Source organism: Hemicordylus capensis, chromosome 5, assembly GCF_027244095.1.
Source record: "Hemicordylus capensis ecotype Gifberg chromosome 5, rHemCap1.1.pri, whole genome shotgun sequence".
Taxonomy (NCBI): Eukaryota; Metazoa; Chordata; class Lepidosauria; order Squamata; family Cordylidae; genus Hemicordylus; species Hemicordylus capensis.
This window is the reverse complement of record NC_069661.1, coordinates 226,177,975-226,200,936: the sequence shown is the minus strand read 5'-3', so window position 1 is coordinate 226,200,936 and position 22,962 is coordinate 226,177,975. Positions and strand designations below refer to the sequence as shown.

At 44.9% G+C, this 22,962-nt stretch overlaps 1 protein-coding gene across 2 annotated transcripts in view; it reads left to right on the top strand.

The window, feature by feature from the left end:
* STAB2 (stabilin 2) overlaps window positions 1-22,962 on the top strand; it is a 175,702-nt gene that overhangs the window by 141,820 nt on the left and 10,920 nt on the right. For both annotated transcript variants that reach the window (XM_053258339.1, XM_053258342.1), the window contains 10 exons: window positions 69-173; window positions 1,576-1,683; window positions 9,262-9,455; window positions 11,679-11,820; window positions 12,623-12,756; window positions 14,343-14,508; window positions 17,243-17,349; window positions 17,485-17,604; window positions 19,842-20,000; window positions 22,507-22,617. In XM_053258339.1, the coding sequence (XP_053114314.1) occupies window positions 69-173; window positions 1,576-1,683; window positions 9,262-9,455; window positions 11,679-11,820; window positions 12,623-12,756; window positions 14,343-14,508; window positions 17,243-17,349; window positions 17,485-17,604; window positions 19,842-20,000; window positions 22,507-22,617 (1,346 nt within the window). The remainder of the gene's footprint in view (window positions 1-68; window positions 174-1,575; window positions 1,684-9,261; window positions 9,456-11,678; window positions 11,821-12,622; window positions 12,757-14,342; window positions 14,509-17,242; window positions 17,350-17,484; window positions 17,605-19,841; window positions 20,001-22,506; window positions 22,618-22,962) is intronic.

Genomic DNA, 22,962 nt, shown 5'->3' with positions numbered 1-22,962 from the left:
TTCCATTATTATTATTAATATTAATATTATTATTATCCTAAGAGTCCAATAATATTCTTTTTTTGCAGCCTGTGAGTGCACAGCACATGGACAGTGTGATGAAGGAACTTCTGGATCAGGGCTGTGTTTCTGTGAAACGGGATGGACAGGCCGATTCTGTGAAACCCAACTTGGTCTGAGTACTTTTAACAATTTTAACAATAAATAAGTTTAATCTTGCCATTACTTTTTAGGGCTGTCAACCCATTTAATTATTTTTGTTCACAACCCTCAAAGCAAAATATACCTTTTAAGTATGCATCAAAATGTGCTTTATAAATGCTACGCAGCAGTGACATCAAAAGAGCATGACTCAAGAATGCAATGTCTTTACTCTCCTACTCATTCATCATAACACTTGAAACCAGAGTGAATTTATTTGAACTAGAAGTTTTAAAGAGGATTAGCAGAAAACTCTTATTTAACACACTGACTCCAGTCCGTGTTTCCATGTGTAGCTTGCTTATTTATGGGACTTCTTAGCCTGCAGCAAATGAGAAGGAAAATTGCACTGTCCTCAATGCCATGTCTAAGTTGTTTATCAGCTCTGCCCAGTATTCAGACCAATAACTATTGCTTATGCCATACCCTTATACCCTATAGTTCTGCCACCCTGGGACAACAAGAAAGGCTATTATGATGCATTAAGAACTAGTGTAGTGTAATGGTTAGAGTGTTGAACAAGGCCCAGGAGACCTGAGTTCAAATCCCCCCTTCAACCATGAGACTCTGCACCAGTCACTTCTCCCTCAACCTAACCTGCCTCACAGGGTTGTTGTGAAGCTAAACAAAACAATGTACACCGCGCTGGGCTCCTTGGAGGAAGAGCGGGATATAAATATAAAAATAAATTAGCCAAGTGTCTATTGCCTTGTCTGTGCTAGTGAAGCAACAATAGGATCATATCATAAGATAGGTACATCAGTTATTTAGATGCAAAACAAGAGTCTAGAACAAAGGAAGCTGCCATATACTGAGTCAGACCATTGGTCTATCTAGCTCAGAATGGTCTTCACAGACTGGCAGCGGCTTCCTCAAAGTTGAAGGCAGGAGTCTCAGCCCTATCTTGGAGATGCCATGGAGGGAACTTGACACCTTCTACATGCAAGCATGCAGGTGCTCTTCCCAGAGCGGCTCCATCCCCTGAGGGGAATATCTTACTGTGCTCACACATTTGGTCTCCTATTCAAATGCAAACCAGGGCAGAACCTGTGTAGCAAAGGGGATGATTCATGCTTGCTACCACAAGACCAACTCTCCTCCCAAAGCCTGGACTTTGATATCTGTAGTCAGTCAGGCAGTCTGCTTCTTGTTTAACCACAGCCAATCACCACAACACATAAAGCAAGAGTTAAAACGGGAGTGAAACAGCAACAACAAAAATAAATCTGACAGTGGCATCTGAGGTACTTAATTTGATTCCATGTACAGGGATCCAAACCACACCTCTGGTTTTCTGATTTCCAGTTCTCTCTCTCAGAGTTGAGGTGATGCCAAAATGCTTCAGTAACAATGACATTTTAACTTTCTCCACAGCTTCAGTCCAAGTGTGTTCGCCCAGCTGTTCTGTTAATGCTGTATGCAGAAACGACAACACCTGCCAGTGCAAGCCATATTACAGCGGAGACGGAATCACATGCACTGGTAAGGCCACCTCCTGACAGCCTGGCTAAGCGTTCTATGGAAGCACTTCCAGTGCTCTATGGAAGCATCAGAGCCCATAGAGCACTAGCCCCAATGCTGATCTGCCACACTTCCAAAGTGCAGGCATCTTATACTCCTGTGAAAGAGCACAAATAATACCTCTCAGAACTCACCCGCACTCCAGAAGCACTCTGTTATTTTTATTTATGTATTTAGTGCATTTGTATGCTGCCCCAAATTCACGTCTCTGGGCATTTTACAACAAACATAATATAAAATTAAAACAATTAAACAGTTTAACAACTAATTCACCATTCTACAAATCTTATTAAAAGCTTGGATGGATAAATATGTCTTAAGAGTCTTTTTGAAAGCTGTCAGAGATGGACAGGCTCTTATTTCAACAGGGAGCAGATTTCAGAGCCTTGGGGCAGCAACAGAGAAGACCCTCTGAGTAGCTACTAGATGAGCTGGTGGCAACTGCTAGACTAGAAACACATCACTGGGGATCAAGTGACATGTTTCTGGAGCATGGGTGAGCTCTGAAAAGTATTTGCGCTCTTGCACAAGACTGCCCTCACTTTGGAAGCTTGAGAAACCAGCATGAAATCAGCATGAAACACCTGAGCAAAGAGACACCTTTTAAAGTGGTGATTCTCTTATATTTAGCAGGGGGAGAGCTACTGGCCCTATCCAGCCCCAGCATAGCATCCCTCCAGTGGCTTTTGCTGGTATCTGTCTTATGTTTCTATTAGATTGTGAGTCCTTTGGAGACAGGGGACCATTTTATTTATGTATTCTTTTTCTTTGTAAACCACTTTGTGAACTTTGGTTGAAGAGCAATATATAAATATTCATACTAGTAGCAGCATGAGGGCTAATGCTGTGTAAGCACTGATGTTATGACATGATCAATTATGAAAATATCTTATATTCTGCAAAGTCCAAAACAGGGACAAATATACTGTGCAAAAAGAAAGCCCACATTTTGTTCTTAGAGTAAAGTATTCATTTGGTGCACAATCACACATGATCTTGCAAGGGTAACCCATGAGCCGAAACATTGGAGAGGAGAGCTGGTCTTGTGGTAGCAAGCATGACCTGTCCCCTTAGCTAAGCAGGATCTGCCCAGGTTGCATATGAAAGGGAGACTAGAAGTGTGAGCACTGTAAGATATTCCCCTCAGGGGGTGGAGCCGCTCTGGGAAGAGCAGAAGGTTCCAGGTTCCCTCCCTCGTTTCTCCAGGATAGGGCTGAGAGAGATTCCTGCCTGCAGCCTTGGAGAAGCCACTGCCAGTCTGTGAAGACAATACTGAGCTAGATAGGCCAATGGTCTGACTCAGTATATGGCAGCTTCCTATGTCCCTGTGTTCCTATCTAGTTCCACTCATGTCTCTCCTATTCTGGAAATGCAAACGGCAGGGGCGCATGGATCCACATCTGCCTCAGGCTGACCACCAATCAGATAATCAGCTCTGAAATACTTCTAGAAGAGGGCATTTAGTCTAGAGCTCCTGTTTCTCTCTGTCTCTCTCTCTCCTGCCACCTAACTAGTCATCACCATGTCAGACCTGGCAGCCTTAATCATATTGTGACAGTGAGAGCAACCAGGGAGGGGAGGAATCTTCTAGGATACAACATCAGACACACAGCCATCAATCACTCTTAAACATCTCTGGATTGGAGCCTTACAGTATTTGAGGGGCTTTTTTTCTTTAGCAAGGCTTGCTGCATTCTTTGATGTGATAATTAACCCACAAACTGATCCAAGCCCAGCTATCCACTTTAGCTCTGACCTTTCCATTCTAGCCTTTAGCTTAAAGAGGCATGTGCAGCAGCATCAAAGCCATCCTCCTCTGAGAGCTGGTCCAATAAAAGAGACAGCCTCAAATCCAAAGCACAGTGAGGGCATCATTTTCTCTCAGTTGCCTACATATAGGCTGGGACGGTTTACCTCTAAAGTGCAGTTTAGACAACGTGTTTGCTTCTCCCTTGGTGACTATAGAAAAGCCAGGCGACTGTAGGCATCATTTCTGTCTACATTATGCCTCTCATTTTTGGGGCCAAAAAGGCACTAATATTCTGAAATGATGTTTTTTTTTAAATGGTAATGTTACCTATTGCTGTGTATGTAGCTCAGAGGTATATCCCCATGTTCAAGTTTTGCCTGAAGTGCTCCAAGCAGCTAACAAGGTTGCATTTTCTTATTCTTCTGTGTCATTCCAGAACAGAGGGGGTAGCATCTCCTCCCGGAGCAGTAAGCAGGGTCATAGCATGTTTTGCCCTCTCCAGTGTGAGGGGCTACCCTACACTCCCACCTTGGCCCTGCCTAGTGGCAGGGAAATGGGGTTTCCTAGGAACTCCTGTCGGGTTTCTTTACTTCTTTCCCTTCTAGGAAGGGATAGCAGTTTGGGGACACCAAGCGGGTGCTGTTTTCTTCTTCCAGGCCAGGCCTCAAGTAGGGGGGTACTGCTAAATGACATGCCCTTTGCTGCACCCATAGCTCTGGCCTTTTGGAGCGTCTTCAAGCAGACTCCTTTGGCCACTGCAGCATCCTTGCACTCACACGCCCCGTCCACCCAGTAGGAGCCAATTAGCACTCCCCACCACCACAGCAGCCTCAGCCACTTAGGAGCACTCAGTTGTGTCCCCTCCACCCAGAAGCATCTGAGAGGCTTGGGTTTTTTAACTAGCAACAGCAGCTGTCCTGCCCTCAAGTCTCTTCCTGTGCATTCGTCAGCCATGCTCTTCCTCCATCCAGTGCTGGGAGCTGAATATCATCCCTTCCCTTCAGGGCAGCAAGCTCTACCCAGTGTCTCATCCACTTGGGGCTGTGGTTGCCATGGCATTGCCCTTGCTTTCATAGGCCCTTTGGAATGAATCCTGGTGCCAAACTCTGGTGCACCGAGGGAGTTGTAGGGATTTCAGGTACCCAACTATGGATCTTTCATTGATAATCTGCTGTGGGCAGCCTGGTGGACTTATTTGCCACCACAGTTTTTAAAAAAATTCAGCACTGTCTGAGCACCAAAGGGACAGGCTCCCTAAAGGCCACCTGGCCGAAGGGCTTGCTCCTTGCCTTTCCACTATTTTTTCTCCCCCCCCCCCATGATTGCTCCAGTCTAGAGGCTTCAGAAGCTGCCAGTAGAATCAGTTCTGTTTGAACAACTTTGCCTGGTTTCTGGATCAGGTCGACTTGTCTATTTGGGAGAGTTGGTGTCTTCCTTGCATGAAGGACTTGCCAGCAGTGCTGCACCATCAGCCGGCGCTCCTCCAGCTGAGAGAGCCTAGAGACTGAGTGGCAGTGTTTAAGAGAACTGAGGGGTATTCAGAGGCACTTGTCCCCATTTGGATGAGGGTCTAATAATGAAGTTTTTTGGTTCCACCTGAAAGGCATGTCTTGCATGGTGCAGAGGTTTGAGTAGATTCCAAAGGGATACCTCCATTATGGGTGCCTTGCTTGCAGTTCTTTCTGGCTGACCTCACCAAAGTCTCACTTAAGCAGCAGGTGGCAGCACTGAATAGTGTTCTGAGAGGCCAAGGCAACATATCTGTTGTCAGCGGTCTTCACATAAGTTTTTCTGCAGTGTGGCTCTGCTCAATTCACCCATGATTCACAGATTTTTCTACCTGGAAAAAACACCTTGAAGGGTGTTCTTATGGCTCTGATGTGGGCTCCCTTCAAGCCTTTGCCATGTCAGGTCTTTAAAGTGAGTGGCTGGCATACAAAGCAATGATGCACCAGTGCAGCGAGAGAGCAGCCTAACAGAACTTCCCAACTAATTGCACCAGTGCAGCAGGGAAGTGGCAATTTTTATACCCTCCTCTTCCCCAGGAATCCCTCTATGCCACCCAAAAATGTGTCCCTGCGGGCTGCACAACCCTTGGGGACATATTTTTGGGTGGCACAGAGGGCTTTCTGGGGAAGAGGAAGGCATTAAAAACTGCCACTTCCCTACTATACCAGTGCAGTTGGTTGGAAAGTTCTGTTAGGCTGCTCTCTCGCTGCACTTCTGCATCCTTGCTCTGTATACCAGCCACTGGCAGGATTCTCTTCTTGGTGGCCATCACATAGACTAGAAGGGTATCCAGACTGCACGCTGTCTTCAAATCCAGTTTTGTGTGTGCATGTTTTTAAATAAGAATAAGGTGTTGCTCTGGTGGTGCACTGGAAAAATGAAGCCCATCTTTTATCCCTGTTAGGGTTGGCCCATCAACACCTCTTCTCATCATCTCATGCACCGATCCACAGTTCCCATCTACTCTAGAAGAATCTAGAAGCAGTCTCTTGGTAGAATCTAGAAGCAGTCTCTTGGTAGTGGCTTGATCAGCCCATCTGCTATCATGTCTTGGGTTGGACAGTACTTCAGCTTAACTAGCCCATTCTCTTGTGCTTCCCTAACATAGTGCTACTTTTCGTCTATGTGCTTTATTCGAGTCATGGTCCTTCCCATCAGAGAGAGTTGGATGCACCTTTGGTTGTCTTCAAACATCTCAGTTAGCTTTGGCGCATCAATTCCAAAGTCTGACAGTAACTTATGTAGCCATGTGGTTTCATGGCATACTTGGCCAGCTGATATGTACTTTTTAACGTTTACATAAAACCGCTGGGTGAGGTCATCAGGAAATTTGGTGCAGGGTGTTATCAGTATGCTGATGACACCCAAATCTATTTCTCCCTACCATCATTGTCATCAGGAAATGGCATTCATTCCCTAAATGCCTGCCTATAGGCAGTAATGGGCTGGATGATGGGAAACAAATTGAAGCTGAATCCAAGCAAGACGGAGGTGCTCATCATGGGGGTTTGGAATCTGAGGGGTGAGTTAGATCTTCCTGTGCTGGATGGGGTTACACTCCCCCAGAAGGAACAGGTACACAGCTTGGAAGTGCTCTTGGATCCAGGCCTCACCCTGGTATCTCAGGTGGAAGCTATGGCCAGGGGTGCTTTCTATCAGCTTCGGCTGATCCATTCCTTGTAGAGAACAATCTCAAAACAGTGGTGCATCAGCTGGTAACCTCCAGGCTTGACCACTGCAAGGCGCTCTACATGGGGCTGCCTTTGTACATAGTTCAGAAACTTCAGTTAGTTCAAAATGCGGCAGCCAGATTGGTCTCTGGGGTAATCCGGAGAGACCATATTATGCCTGTTTTAAAACAGTTGCACTGGCTGCCAATATGTTTCGGGGCAAAATACAAAGTGGTGGTTATTACCTTTAAAGCCCTGAACAGCTTCTACCTTTGAGAGTGCCTTCTTCTGTATGTTCCCCAACGCATGTTGAGGTCATCTGGAGAGGTCTGTCTCCAGTTACCACCAGTACATCTGGTGGCAACTCGGAACCGAGCCTTTTCTGTAGCTGCTCCTGGCCTATGGAATGCATTCCTGACAGATATCCGCAGTATAGACTCACTGTTGGCCTTTAAGAGAATCCTAAAAACTTTCTTGTTTGGCCTGGCCTTCCAGGGTTTTAAAATTATTTTTTAAAGTATTTTATTTTTTTAAAATGGTTTTGTATTGTTTTTAAATGGTTTTTATATTGTTTTGAACACTGTGTTTTAAACGGTGTGTGTTTTTGTGTCTTTTTAAACTTGTTGTACATTGCCCAGAGCTTTCGGATGAGGCGGTTTATAAATGTTAATAATAATAATAATAAAGTTACTTTTTGTAATTGGTTGATGGTGATTTCTGTGGCCCCTATGGTGTTGAGGTGCTCTTCAGGTTGTTTTGGAATTGTATCTTGGTGCCCTAGGTGCAATTCCAAAGCAACCTGAAGAGCACCTCAACACCATAGGGGCCACAGAAATCACCATCAGCCAATTACAAAAAGCAACTTTACTGGGAACAGCCTATATTCTGCGACGATATCTATAATAACAGCAACAACATTGATAATAAAATTCAGCCATCCCAGGTCCTTGGCAAGGACTCGATGTCTGGATAAAACAAACCAGTCAATAACACCTGTCTGACTGTGTAAATAAATAATAAAAATAAAAATAAAAAATCTGGTCTCTGGTCCAATTTCTGGCACTTCACTGTGGTTGGTCTTTGTCTTTCATCAAAGTATACTACATTACATATTCTCTCTGTTTCATGTTACTAGAGCTGCCCCAGAATGCTGGTTAGATGCTCCGAATGTGCTTTTGGCTTAGAGTGGGGAATTAGCTTGACTAGAGGGAGCAGTTTGTTTCCAGCATCAAATTTCAGCAAGTTTGGTGTCTTGGAAAAGATGAGGCAGCAGAAATACCATCCAAAAGTTATATAAAGGGTATATGGGGGTACAAAAACCAAACATTCATTTAGGCAAGGCAATAAATCTTAGCTGATAGGCAAGAATATGGCTAGCAATTATTTAGCTTATTCTAATTAATGATTGATCGGCTTGGCTCAGGTGCTTGACTGGAGCTGGGCTTAAGGCTTGCGGTGAAAAGCGCTTAAGGGCAGGGAGGCTGAAATGGAGAGTGAGGGGGTGAGGAGGCTTAGAAGGGCAAGAGATTAGTTTACGTATCCTTCCCTGGTTAAGTTGGTGCATTTGTTGCATGTTAGTTGGCCTCTTCGCTAGTAGATAAGCAGGGAGAAGCAGGAAAGAAGCAAGGAGCGAAGGTTTACACTCACTTGTATGATTGAGTCCATAGGATATGAGTCCATAGGATAGTGATCCAAACAAAGTCCAAAGCCATGAGCATTGGCCAGAGGTAGATCTACCTCGAAAGATGCCCTGAGTCAGTTTCCAAGCCATTCTGCTTACCCAGAGAGTGGCAGGTTCCATGCAAGACAAAGAAATCTATTGCCACTCCAACTTTATCACTGTGAGGGTAGCTTGCCCAACAAAGGCAAGAGAAAGCTATGTAAATATGATGTACGTGTTAAATAGAGCTGTGGGACTGCCTATCTGAAGAACAGGATGCCTCCCTCCAAGTGTATAGATTATACATCTCCAATTTTGATGCACTCGTTTCCCTGAGTCCTTGACAGCTAAATTGTTTATTCAAAATCAGGTTGGGAAATGTACTGCTTATCTGCGTGCCTCCTGAGGAGTGCTCCAGTGTTACTTCTTGTAGAAGGGAGGATTCCTTCTCTGTCTGATTCTCCTTTTGAAATCAGGTCTGCTCACCAGCTAATGCCTTCTCTCTGAAAGAGAGGGTTAGGGTTTCCATTCACATGCAAACCAGGACAAGCCCTGTTTAGCAAAGGGGACAAATCATACACAGGAACACAGGAAGCTGCCATACACTGAGTCAGAACATTAGTCTATCTAGCTCAGTATTGTCTTCACAGACTGGCAGCGGCTTCTCCAAGGTTGCAGGCAGGAATCTCTCTCAGCCCTATCTTGGAGAAGCCAGGGAGGGAACTTGGAAACTTCTGCTCTTCCCAGAGCAGCTCCATCCCCTGAGGGGAATATCTTACAGTGCTCACACTTCTAGTCTCCCATTCATATGCAACCAGGGCAGACCCTGCTTAGCTAAGGAGACCAGTCATGCTTGCTACCACAAGTCCAGTTCTAATTAAGCAAGGCTTTCTTGTGAGAGGAGATAAAATCATTTATTTGTAGGCTTTATTTTTTCTTTTGTTTTGTAGCTGAGGACCTTTGTAAGAAGAACAATGGTGGCTGTCATAAGCACGCAACGTGTACGCAGTCTGGTGTGAAAGTCAATTGCACATGCCAGATAGGATACCAGGGAGACGGCCACTCCTGCATTGCTATCAACCCTTGCACAGATGGATTCAATGGTGGTTGTCACGAACATGCTACTTGTACAATGACTGGACCTGTAAGTATTCTCATCTATGCATCTCATTCAAAGAGGCTATATGTATCCCATTCATATGGAAGGGCTTCTTCAGATGACGACTTCCTACATGAGCACACAAATGGAACATAGGAAATGCTCCCGGAATAGATATCTGTGTTGCATCCCCTACCCTCCTAACCATACTGGTCAGCCATATAGACTGCACAGCCTACATTTGTTATATACATGTTTCTCACTGCTATGCAGACAGGGGCAGGGGCAGTGTGGACTGAAGCACCCTGTCTGTGGGCTTCGGGATTTGGAAATGTTGGGGCAGCATGCATGATCTCCAAGAAAAAGTCATATAGACAGGCCTTTAAGCTTGTTTTTGCTAAAGGGGTTTGTGTGGTGGGTTGATCTCAGCAGTTCCAGCTGCTGAAGGCTAAGATGGTCTGTGGAACATTCTTCCCTGCTTCCTTAACAAATTCCTGATGCTGCTATTTAGACTAAATTATCTGCAGTGTCCAATGTAGCCTGCTGCCTCCTTGAATTAATAGGATACCATGGACAACAGTTGTGCTGGAGTGCTTGTATAACCCATGTAGCATTTCCTAGACTCTTGTGCCCTGCTTCTGATTGTCTGCACACATCCTTGCATGCATCCTCTCTATATTTTCTGTGCCAGTGCATTAGCCACCATTAGGCAAGGGGGAATAAATGTCTCAGGGCCGTTGTGGCGGGCAGCCACAAAAGTACCCCTTGCCCCCTCCTCTCTTGTCTTCCTCCCATACCTAGCTGTTGAACAAAGCATTCACTGTCTAGGAATATGAGGCACAGCCCCTCACCCATTCCTTCCCAGCCGGTGAATGAAGGGACAGCTAGATGCTTTCTCTCTCTGAGTGTGTTGGAAGTGAAGGACTATGCGCTGTCTCTTGTCTCAATGACATAGGAGGACAGACTAGTGAGTCAGAGGGCTAGAGGGTCAAGACATTGGTCATCCCTTCTCTACTGCTCTGATACTATCCCTTTGATATGTAGATTACTAATCTCAGGGAGTTCCTTCCTTCCAGCCACTTCCTTCCTCTCTTCCCCTCTCTTCCCTTCCTTCTACCTAGCAACATGCAAGCTCCTCTCCCCTGCACCATGTGTGCAGAGATGCAGAATCCATCTGCATCCAACTAGCTAGATAGATTAGAGATCCCATCTCCTCACTTTCCTATCGAGAATGGAGTTCTCTTATAAATACCACTTATATTGATTTGAAACTGTGAAGTGGCTCCAAGTTACTTTACTCTCAGCATACACACATGCCTAACTAAATTCTGCTGTGTTGTGCCTCTGTGCACTCTGCTATAATGAAAAAGGGTTTCTCTTACCAGAGAAAATTCCCAACAGAGTGAAGGAGAGAAAGAAAGCACCTAGCTGGCCCTTCACTCACCAGCTGGGAAGCAGCAGGTGAGCTGCTGTGTGGTCCCCCCCTTCTGGGTTCTGGCCATGCCCCCTGTGTCTAACATTGACACGGAGGGCATGGCCAATTAGTGTTCACAGCAGTGCAGGGACTGGCTGCCAGCAAGCTCTCTACACCCCTGATGATAGCCCCATTTTCACTGGCCAGTGGGCTGTGCAATGTAGCACTGGTGTTTCCAACCTGCCAGGGCTGCTGTACACATGAAAGCCAGCCCCGGCAGCATTGCACAAGAACAGACTTGTCCAACTACTTAAAAGGTTATGTGGGCACTTGTATTGTACTGCTTCCATTGGAAACCCTGGAAGCAGCACAGTGCAAGTGCCCGCACACTGTTTTAAGTACACTGTTGTGCACCACCACTGGGGCTGGCTTTCACATGCACAGCAGCACTGGCAGGTCAGAAATATGTTGCATTGTGTTGCACAGCATGTGAGCCACTGATTTCCCTCTTTCAGCTACTCTTTAAATAATATCTAGATCCCACTTTCCTAGATATTTAAATAATATCTAGATCCCAGTTTCACTGACCATCCACCGCCTTATAGCAGGAGGATGCACTTGCCAATGGAGATCCTGTGCTTAAGTTACGTCCACTGTAGTCATGCCATTAGGACTTCCCAATAGTTATAAGGGCTAGAAAAGAAACTTCAAGAATGAAAAGCAGGGTGGTGGGTTTGTTTGTTTTTTGTTGTTGTTGTTTTTTTAAATAATTAGCAAATACTTTCAATTGCAATTCAGTATTTGCATGCTTGTTTACTTTGGATATTCAGTTGCACTGAAAATTTCCCTCCCAGGATAAGCGTACGTGTGAATGCCCAGATCCCTACATTGGTGATGGCATCACCTGTGAAGTGAAACAACTACCTTTGGACCGATGTCTGCAAGACAATGGACAATGTCATCCTGACGCTAACTGTGCCGATCTCCATTTCCAAGGTCAGTCCTCCAAAAACATGAACCTAAATCCAGTGAGCATGAATAATTAAAATCTAGCAATGTCCCTTGAGAGCCCCATGTGTAGATGTCAGTTACACCATTTTAGACTTCTGTGATGTTTTGGGATGACACAATAATTCATAACAGCTTAAACAGGAAGTCAGCTACGTCAAAGAAGGCCAAATTCTCTGATTTCAAGGAGCGTTCTCTATTCCAGACAATGGTCTAAAGACCTTAAGGGGTCAGTTTCGTAATAAAGCAAGATCTACCATTATGGGCATCACAGGAATAAGACACATGTTCTCAGATAGCATTGCATGTATACACATTCCAGATATTATTCAAAAGGAAGGTGTCACGTTAGAGTGGAGAATTTTCTGTTTCTTACAACTTGAAATCATTACTGATAGGGCCACCAGAAATCAGATAACATTGCTTTGGGGGCCACATTCCATTTTCAGGTCAGCTGTTGGCCATCCCTGGGATACGTGATCCAAAACACAATTTTCTAGAAAGAATCTGCAGAATCTCTGGTGTGTCAGTGCCTGACATCCAGACATCATGACTAACGTGTCCCATTAATTTCAGTGACACCACTCATGAGTAATTTAGCCTATCTGCCAGTGAAATTTTTGTCAAAATGACTTTAGGCTATCATGTGATGTGAGAATATTGAATCCAAATTTTCAATGAAAATGCTTTTTGTGTGCTTATCCACAACACCTTCACTTAAATGTGACTTATTTTTTGAAGCGTTCTATCATATGGTTCTAAACTTTTTTTGCCCCATTCTTCCTTCTAGATGCAACTGTTGGAGTTTTTCACATACGTTCTCCAAAGGGAAAGTACAAACTGACTTATGAGAACGCAAATAAGACCTGTGCTGATGAAGGAGCCACAGTAGCTACCTACAATCAGCTCTCATATGCCCAGAAGGTAATATCGTCCTCCTTTCCTCTTGCCCACAAAGCAGCCCTTACTTGGAAATTAATGAGGACCAGTGTTCCCTCTAACAGGGATTCCCAGATGCTGTTCACTACAACTCCCAGCTTCCCCAGCTGCAGTGGCCTTTGGCTGGGGATTCTGGGAGTTGTAGTTGGCAACACCTGGGGATTCCTGTTAGAGGGAACACTGACGAGGAATCTCTACTGTGAAACCTAGCTGCCAAAACATGATTCTCCTACCTACCTGGTTGTATTGACGACGACTTCTTCTTTTGGTGCAGAGTTAGGGTTACACGGTCCAGATGATGAAAAAAGTCAATATCAACCACCAAATAAGTGGAAATAGAGGATGTTTTTTACCCCCAAAAAGTCTCTAAAAAGTCTGCAATTTGCATAAAATGTGCATATGATTATTGGTTTTATATATTCCTATTTTGATAAAAAATGGGTAATTTGAAAATAAATATGGCTCACCACTGTGAAACTGATGACCGGGTGAGCTGTATCTGCTCAGTCTGCTGTCTAGGGGTTGAGTTCTCAAGGCCCCTGCTTCTTCACTGTAAATTCCTCACCTGGTTAGGTTTACCATACACACACAGTCCTCTCTCCTCCTCCCGCACTGGTCACCCAGCCTGCTCTCCCCAGCCAGACCAGCATCTTCACCTCTTTAGTCCAAAGTCTAAAAAGAAACACAAGGTAACACCAGCATCAGCCATTGAAGGAATGCTGTGCTCCCCTTGATAAGTAGAAAAGATTCACCCAAAACAGTCTCTGTTCCTTCTAATGCAAAAGAAAAAAAAGAGGTCATTTGGTCCCCAGAATAGTCACATGTGTTCTATAAAAGTCCCTAGTTGCCAACCCTAGGTAGAATGAGTGAATGAGGCTTCTTTAAATAATGGGAGGCCTTTTAAAGCTAGTCCCAGATAATATGACTGCATTATTTGACATGTTGATGTAAAGCTCCAGTCTGGTGAATTGGGCAGCAAAAGGAGGAGTAGAACATATTTTGCAGGGAGCACCCACCCACTATCCCTTGCTACCCCTTGAAGTCATCCATGGAATGCAGCTTTCTTTCCCCTCCTGACTTGCCTATCAAACTCTCCCTGTAGATTCTTGTGTTCAGCTGAAAGGATGCCTTAGGATTCTTAAGCCATCAGATGTTCTATAAAGTGGAGAGGCTCCTGTCCCAGATGACAAGCTCTTCTATGCAGCACTGTGCCACTTCTGGAGGAGGCAGCAACCACCTGCACAGCAATACAGTGGTGGCTGCTATATTGGGTCTGTGTCCTTGTGCTAGCTCAAGGATACCAATTGCAGCTTCGTCCCAACACAGAAACACTTAAACCTACTGAATCCTGGGTTCCTTGGCAGTAGAATGCCAGGACATCTGATCTGAGACAGAGCTAGCAGAATTCTGATGTCAGAACAAGATTTGGGGGGATCCTGGGGAATTCATTTGGGGGAATGACTGCCTTCTTCACCCTCTACATTGAGCAAACTTTTTATGTCCTTTGAAACACGAAGCTAACATCACTATCCATTTTTATTTCTTTTGTGATACTGACATGCTGATTACAGGCAAAGTTCCACTTATGTGCCGCTGGCTGGCTGGATAATGGAAGAGTGGCATATCCCACTGCCTTCTCTGCCCCAAAGTGTGGAGGAGGAGTTGTTGGGATTATCGACTACGGGATCAGAGTCAACCTCAGTGAAACCTGGGATGTCTTTTGTTACAGAGTTAAAGGTACACAAGCATCTCTGTCCAATGTTTTTTTGTTTTGTTTTTTTGACAAAAACACAATTCATTTTCAAGAGTTGCCATGCTATATCGTACGGCAAGGCTCAGCATCATCATGCAGCCCCGTCCGCATCGGGTGTTACTACTGATGATGCTGGGTCTCCCCTCCCTAGAGAGAATGGGATCCAGAGCTCTCTTTGGCAACTATACTACTACTGCTGCTGCTACTACCACTACTACTGCGGAACATAGGGACATAGGAAGCTGCCATATGATACCCCTGATAACTGGGCAAAGAGGCACCTTTTAACGTGGTGATTCTCTTTTATTTAGCAGGGGGAGAGTAACTGGCCCTATCCACCCCCAGCACAGTACCTCCAGTGACTGTTGCTGGTGTCTACCTTCTGTTTCTTTTTAGATTGTGAGCCCGTTGGGGACAGGGATCCATCTTATATGTATTTATTATTTCTCTGTGTAAACCGCCCTGAGCCATTTTTGGAAGGGCGGTATAGAAATCAATCAATCAATCAATTAACAAACAAACAAACAAACTGGATCAGACCATTGGTCCATCTAGCTCAGTATTGTCTACATAGACTGGCAACGGCTTCTCCAAGGTTGCAGGCAGGAATCTCTCTCAGCCCTATATTGGAGATGCCAGGGAGGGAACTTGGAACCTACATGTTCTTCCCAGAGCGGCTCCATCCCCTGAGGGGAATATCTGGCAGTGCTCACATATCAAGTCTCCCATTCATATGCAACCAGGACAGACCCTGCTTAGCTAAGGGGACAAGTCATGCTTGCTACCACAAGACCAGCTCTCCTCCTTGTATACCACCTTTCAACAAAAGTTCTCAAAGGAACTTGACATGGGGGGAGGGGGGGAGTAAATCAGTGAAGATGCTTCCCTGTCCCCAAAGGGCTCACAGTCTAAAAAGGAAACATAAGGTAGACACCAGCAACAGCCACTGGAAGGATTCTGTGCTGGGGTTGGAGAGGGCCAGTTGCTCTCCCCTTGCTTAATATAAGAGATCCACCACTTTAAAAGGTGCCTCTTTACTCAGCTGGGCTAACTGAGCAGGGGTAACTATACTGATGGCGACCATCTTTTTTTTTTTTTTTTTACCCACCATCCCCTGATGCAGTGTCCCAGTCACACAGCATGGAGGGCACTATTGGATAAAAAGAGATGGTGTCAGCAGCTCTCCAAGATCCCAGGCAGGAGTCTTTTTCAGCCCTACCTGAAAATGCTGGGATTGAACCTATAACCTTCTGCAAGCACGCAGATGCTCTGTCACTGAGCTACGGCCCCATCCCCTATCATGAAGATATGTGCTCTGATCGTGTCTGTTGCCACTGGTAGCTGAACAGATTAGGGCCCCAGGCCAGTTTCAAGCCATGGTCCCGGCATGGCCCAGCTGGGCAGACTTGGATAGCACCTGAAATCCAGGTGAACCCCACTGTGATAAATGGAAATGGAGCCCCGTTCTACCCTCTGCTTAGGGATGTGCAAAGAGGAGACGGGGCGGCATGGAGGTGTGCTGCCACCCCAAGGAGCCTTTCCAAACAGAGTGCTGGTGGGGGGAAAGCGGAGGGAGGGCCAAGTGCACCCTCCCCCACCCTTAAAGTCAGACCCACCCACCCCCGCTGCCTTCAAACTTCCCCCACCCAGTTCCATGCACATTCCCTACCTCCATTTGGAGCTGCAAGCATAATTATATTCCTTTCTGTTCATGTGACTTACTTGGTCCTTCCTACATTCCCAATCCCAGGATTGCATCAGGTCCTGGCACCAATTTTTTTCCTTGCATATCTTAATTGCCCTGGAGGCCTGAGATCATATGGAGCAGCTCTGAAATATGTGTAGAATCCAGAGGACCGGGGGGCGGGGCGGGGTGGGGGGGGATTCAGACACATTCCTCCAGATTAGCCCAATTGATTTAACTGGCACTCAGAGATCAGTGGATGGACTGTTAGCTGTAAAGAAAATCAGAGCTCACAACTTGTGCAACAATATCATGTGAACACATGAAGCTGCCTTATCCTGAGTCAGACCATCTGCCCACTTGTCTCTGACTGGCAGCAGCTCTCCAGGGTATCAGGCAGAGGTCTTACCTACCTGAGAGGCTTTTAACTGAAGGTAAGATTTTTGACGGTACCAGGGACAGCCAGGAAAACAAACAAATGGATCACAGAAAAAATCAATCCGGAATTTTCACTTGAGACACAAATGACCAGGCTCAAGCTATCATGCTTCGGACACATTATGCGAAGAAGACCCGGCTCCCTTGAGAAGTCCATATTTAATGCTGCGAAAAGTTGAAGGAAAGTGAAGAAGAGGACGACCAGCAGCAAGGTGGATGGACTCGATTACGACAGCAATGAATGCACCACTAAGAGACCTTGAAGGCCAAGTTGAAGACAGATCATCCTGGCGAGAATCTATCTATGTGGTCACTAAAAGTCGACACCAACTTGACGGCACTTAATAAATCAATATCAAATGAGGGATTGAGCATGGGACCTTTTAACATAAGAATCATATATTGTACCTCTGCGCTGTGACCCCTCCTGCAAAGCCCTTGTTCTTTCCTTTTTTATTTTAAAAAATATATAATTTTGCTTTTCCACAAAGCAATAATTTAGCAACACAGTTGCAGGTCGTTTTCTAGATACTGATGTCCCCTCCCAACCTGCTGTCTAAAATCCTTCCTTTTGGTTTTTTTCTCTTTTCCCCTAGATGTCAACTGCACTTGCAAAATTGGCTATGTGGGTAATGGATATACATGTAGTGGGAACTTGTTCCAAGTGCTCCTGTCTTTCCCATTTTTTACAAACTTCATCAAGGTGGGTAACAGAAATGGATATTTTTGTCTAAAACAGTGATCTGAAGGAAAATGTTTTATATGAAGGAAAATGAAATGGAAAAAATATTCCTCTCCAGAATATCCTTTCATCAGAATAAAATTTATTTCCTTACAGGAGGTCTTGACTTACTCAAATGCGTCAGTGAATGGCCAGGAGTTTGTGAAATACCTCACAGATTTGTCCATTCACGCAACATTGTTTGTACCAAACAATGATGGGCTGAAAGAAAATCAGGTGAATAATTGATTTATGTTCCTTTGCTGCCAACTCTGGGAGCTTAAATGCCATCACAGGCTGATCCAGGGCCAGGTTTAACATTGTGCACCAGGGCTGATTTCTTAACATGGACATAATACATAGTTGTGGTTAGGATCATTGACCCAGGTCTCCCTAAATGTAGCACAGCAAGGATTGTGTTCAACAGCACTTCAGATGAGGATATGTGGATGTGGTACAGGTGAGCTGTGACAGCAGATCTCAGAAGGATGGTTAGGTGGCCAGAGATTAATCCCCTAAAAGAGGACCTGAGTGAAAATAAGGTACTGGGCCCAGAAGATCCTGTCAGCAGCCCAAAATATTTTGGCATTGCACTGCTTTAAAGCAGAAGTTCCCAACATTGTTTCCCCAAATGTTGTTGAACTATAACTCCCATCATCTCCGGGCCTTCAGCCTTGTGGCTAGGGATGATGGAAGTTGTAGTCCAACAACATCTGGAGGCTCAAGAATGGGAGCCTCTGCTTTAAATGACTACAAAGTCCATTCCTAAAATGTCACCATACTCTCTAGTGCAGGGTTGCACAGCTTTGGCCCTTCTATAGATGTTGGACTACAACTCCCATCATCCTTGACTATTGGCCATTGTAGCTGGGGATGATGGAAGTTGTAGTCCAAAGGCAGCTGGAGGGCCAGTGTTGTGCAGTCCTGCTCTTGTGTGACCAGGGACCAAACCACACCTAATTTTAATATAGCTAGCCCTTCCTCTCTTTCTGTAACAAATGCAGCCACAAGGGCCTGATTCTGGTTAGGACCACAGTGACTGTGAAGAGGAGGGCTAGTCCTTTTCTTCTACACCATTTTCCCACTGAAATTTTCCCCTTCTCCAAAAGTAGTCCTTTTACAACGTGGCTGCCATGATGCTCAGCTTTATGGCTCTTTAATGCTGAGCCCCAGGGCTGCTGCAGCCCTCAAAGCAACCCCAGACACTGTTCTGAAGCAGCGTAAGAGGAAGGAGCATTTGGGAAACCTGTGTGGAATGCTGCTTCCACTTCCACTTCTTCAGAACAGTGTCGGGGCTAGAGCTGCCATGCCCCCCGAAATTCTGGCTTTCACCCGGATTTTAAGCATCTCACCCAGATTGCTTAACCCACCCAGATTTGGCCGGATTTCAGCTTTCATTTTTTTAAAAAGAAGAAGCTACGGAGTTATGGAGCAAAACGTGCAGTCACTATTCTGCTCAAAAATTATTTTCAAGCCAATTTACATAATATGCAGATTATTTATTTATTATTTTATTATTTTACATTTTATATCCCGCTCTTCCTCCAAGGAGCCCAGAGCGGTGTACTACATACTTGAGTTTCTCCTCCCAACAACCCTGTGAAGTAGGTTAGGCTGAGAGAGAAGTGACTGGCCCAGAGTCACCCAGCGAGTCTCATGGCTGAATGGGGATTTGGACTTGGGTCTCCCCGGTCCTAGTCCAACCACTACACCACGCTGGCTCTCTTAGGCATCTGGATTTGGAAAGCCAGAAAATGGTAATCCTAGTCGGGGCTTGATTTGAGGGCTGCAGAAGCCCCCGGGCTCAGTGTTACAGAGCCGTAATACTGAGCATCAAGTAAGCCAGTAACACAATAAATGTTACATGTGGTGTGAGCAACTTGGATTCTAATGACTGAGGTCATGATGGGTAGGAAAGAGGTTCCACTGCCACTCCCCAAGCATGTCTCTTTATCTCATCCATGTGCTCCTTTGGGAAAAGTAGAGTGCTGTACTAAGGGACAATTTCATGGTCAGGACAAAACCTGCCCTCTGTTCCTGGCACTGGGTAGTCTGACCTACTGGGAGGATGAAATATGCAATCCCTTCATGGAGACTCAGTCCCTTCAGCCCCAGAGATCTTTGTGATATACGAGCTCTTCCTCCACATGAGAATGGTGGAATGGCAATGATGGGTATTTTGCTTGTTTTCAGTAATAGGCATTCCAGATTAGGTTTTATTTGCTTTAGGCGAGCGGGTGAAGTTACTCTTTAAATAATAGTAATGGAATAAAAAAACCTTCTCCAGCATCTTGGTACTGTCATACATTCAGCAGGAAATTCTGGGATCAAAGAACCTTTTTACAGATTAACTTTCTGAAACTAGGTAATATATCATATCAATAACAACGTGGAAGACCTAGAAAATCTATTGAGAAGTAGAACATGATTGTTTTTGTTAACTGGCATTTCTGTATGTTGCTTGCTACCTTCAGACGCTTTCTGGAAGAGACATTGAATATCATTTGTCCAACATGGGTGCTTTGTACTATGAAGATTTGACCAACGGAAGTACCCTTCAAACCAGAATAGGGAAAAGACTTTTAATTACACACAGTGAAGATCAGAAGTACCAGGCTTCTTCAGCTAAAAGGGTGGGTGTTGTGAATATTCGTACATCCTTGGATCATATATTTTTTGGAGCTGGAAATTACAAAGTTAAGGAATGGCGTGAACCTCTCTCCTCCATGGCTGCTTCACATGAATTCTAAGTTGTGGCGGGGTGGGGAGATGTAAATAAGATGGTCAACCAATCAGGTGTTCACATAGAGCTGCCCCATCATACTAGCTTTTTGCATGGTGCAGAGAGCATCGGCAGCTCCAGTTGGTTGGGGGCGGCCAGCATCTTCCCACCTGTAACAAGTAGCTCCCCTCCTGCCCTTTCCCCTTGCTGGGCATTGATATATATACAAAGGAGTTTTTCATGAGCTCACTTCATTTCTATTTAGGATGGGAGCCAGGGATGTAGCTAGCGGGGAAGGACCCTGTGTTCACCCGTCTCCCTGGTGGCCCCTTGGATAATGAAAAAAACAAGGAAGGGTGGAGCGGTGGGGGGGGGGCAGGTTCTTTAAACCCACCCACTCAATTATAGCTGCACCCCTGATGGGAGCATTTACATGAAATACACTAGCTGACATGCTGCACAGTCTTAGCAGGATGGAGCAAGGGCTCTGTCCCCACAAGAATCTAACTAACTAATCACACATGGGGCTTGCTGCACAGCAGCAGCACAAGGTGGGGGAGGTGGCAATTTTTGCTTGTATCCCCTCCCTGTGCATTGCAGCTATGTGGCAAGCCTCTCACGCTGTTAGGTTGTTAGGATCTTGAGAGGATGGAGTTCTTGCTCCGTCCTCCTAAGGCTACACAGCATGTCAGCCACTGTTATTTTTCTTTCAGAAATCAGTCATGTGGGACAATTTTTGCACCCCGCTACAGAAGGACCTTCTGTGGGCTCCCCCCATGTTTTCCCCCCCGTTGCTGTCACTGGAGGAGAGGCTATTGATCTGCTCCTCTTCCATGTGAAATGCACTGGTAGATGTTCATAGACAGAGAGCTACAAAAGCACTGGACAGCTCATCCAAACTTTGAAGTTTTTTGAAGAGTCTGGTCATTATTGATACTATATTTATTTATACCTATCTGTTTGCTGCATGTTTATACCACTCAATCTAGTAACCTTGGGCAGTTACAGCCAATAAAACATGTTGTACATTGTGTTATTCTGAGTGCTAAAATATGGAAATGTATGTTGAATAAATTGTTAGTAACAAAAGAAATTGTCAAAATAACAATTAAAAAGTTAAAACAATTAAAAATGCATTGAAGACCAGCCTAAAAAGATGAGTCTTAGGGGTTGTCTTACAGGCTATTAGCATTGTTAAATCTTGAATTTCTGCAGGGAGCACATTTCACAGTTCTGGAGCAGCTGTGGAGATATGTAATTTATTCCAAATTGAAAGTGGTCATCTTGGAATTTCCCTGGTAGACTTTTGAGGTGATGACAATCTTGTGTCCAGAGAGATTTAGAAGTCATGCAAGAATTTTATCCTTAGACCACATGAGTGTGACCTGCCGTTGAAGAGGTTTATAAAATTAGGCAGCAGATCACAGTGGCAATTCTACACGTAGGGAGTCAGAGGTTAAGGTTCATCATGCTAGGTCCATGGGCGAACCAGGCCTGTGCCTTCACAAGAAGCATGGTGGGCCCTATTCCAAATGTACTGCATATACTATTATGTATATAATCTGACTTGTTGTACAAAAGAAGGTCTCCTTGGCTACCACTGGCATTGTTCATAAATTGCTGTGCGTAAGAACCAGAATATAATTTCAGCTATATATGAAAGGTATGTTAAAAAAAAAAACTAACCTATCAAAACACAGTGACTGACATACTGTGCACATAACATTTGCACAGTTGCACAAAAGCGGGTTTGTGACAGTGTGGCCACTATAGCAGCTGCACAGTCATGCAACTTTGCACAATTTTTGTGCTTGCACAACAGCGTTCTTCCGCAACTGTGTGAACATTACTTTTCATCACCTGCATAACATTGCAGGTACATTGGCCAGTGGCTTCAGTCTTTAGTGGCCTACTCTTCCAAACAGAGTAGTCCTGGGAAAGGGAGCCAGAAAGTTCACTTCTTAAAGAAATAAATAATGTACATCAAAGCTGCATCCAAATAGGTAATTCAACTAAAAAAAGATAGATTACACACTGTAACTGTGGTACTTATACATAGAGTAAAAGCACCCTTACCATCTCAAGACTGAGCAAGCAAAATTACCCATTGAAATTTAAAGAATGTAGCATTCACTCAACAGCCAATTAAATCTGTATAAAATGAAAATGTAGTTGTAGGAGAGACTAGATTCCTCTTCCAGCCAGCTACTTCTGGTACGGAAATGCTAGGGAAGAATGGAAATGTTCTTAGGCTGACGTCTAACAGTGTAAAAGAGAGTGAGTTCTTTAGCCAAGAGCAGAATCATATGAGAAGGATCTAAGCACTGATTAAGAAACCCCACCTCTGTTCCAGATTAAGATTTGGAAAGGTCATTTAAGTATTCATCAAGTTACAACTCTGGTTGTCTCCTTTTCAGATCAAAACCAAGTATGTAGACAGAAGAGCTATCCTTGAGTGGGACATCATTGCTTCCAATGGGGTCATCCATGTGATCGCAGCACCACTGCAGGCTCCACCACTACCGTCTGTAAGCCTTTGTCTTTTCTGTAGAAATTGTCTTTTTTTTAAAAATCACTTGCTGATCTACAAAAAATTATGAATAAGTAGTTCTGTTTTTGAAGCAGATGGTGCCATTTCACCAGGCGCATAGGGATAATGGAGCAGCAGAGGGACAAGTGCCCCTGGGCTGGGTGGGGGGGGATGTCCAGGAGTTGCCAGGGCACCCCCTTGCTCCATAATCCCCCCCCTCCACTGTCAAGGCCCCTTCCCTCTCTCCCCCTCCACTGCCAAGGCCCCTTCCCTCTCCCTTTTTTCAGCAAAAAAAGTATTTAATTGACTGGAGAGGGTCACACACTCATGCCCAGTGTCAGCC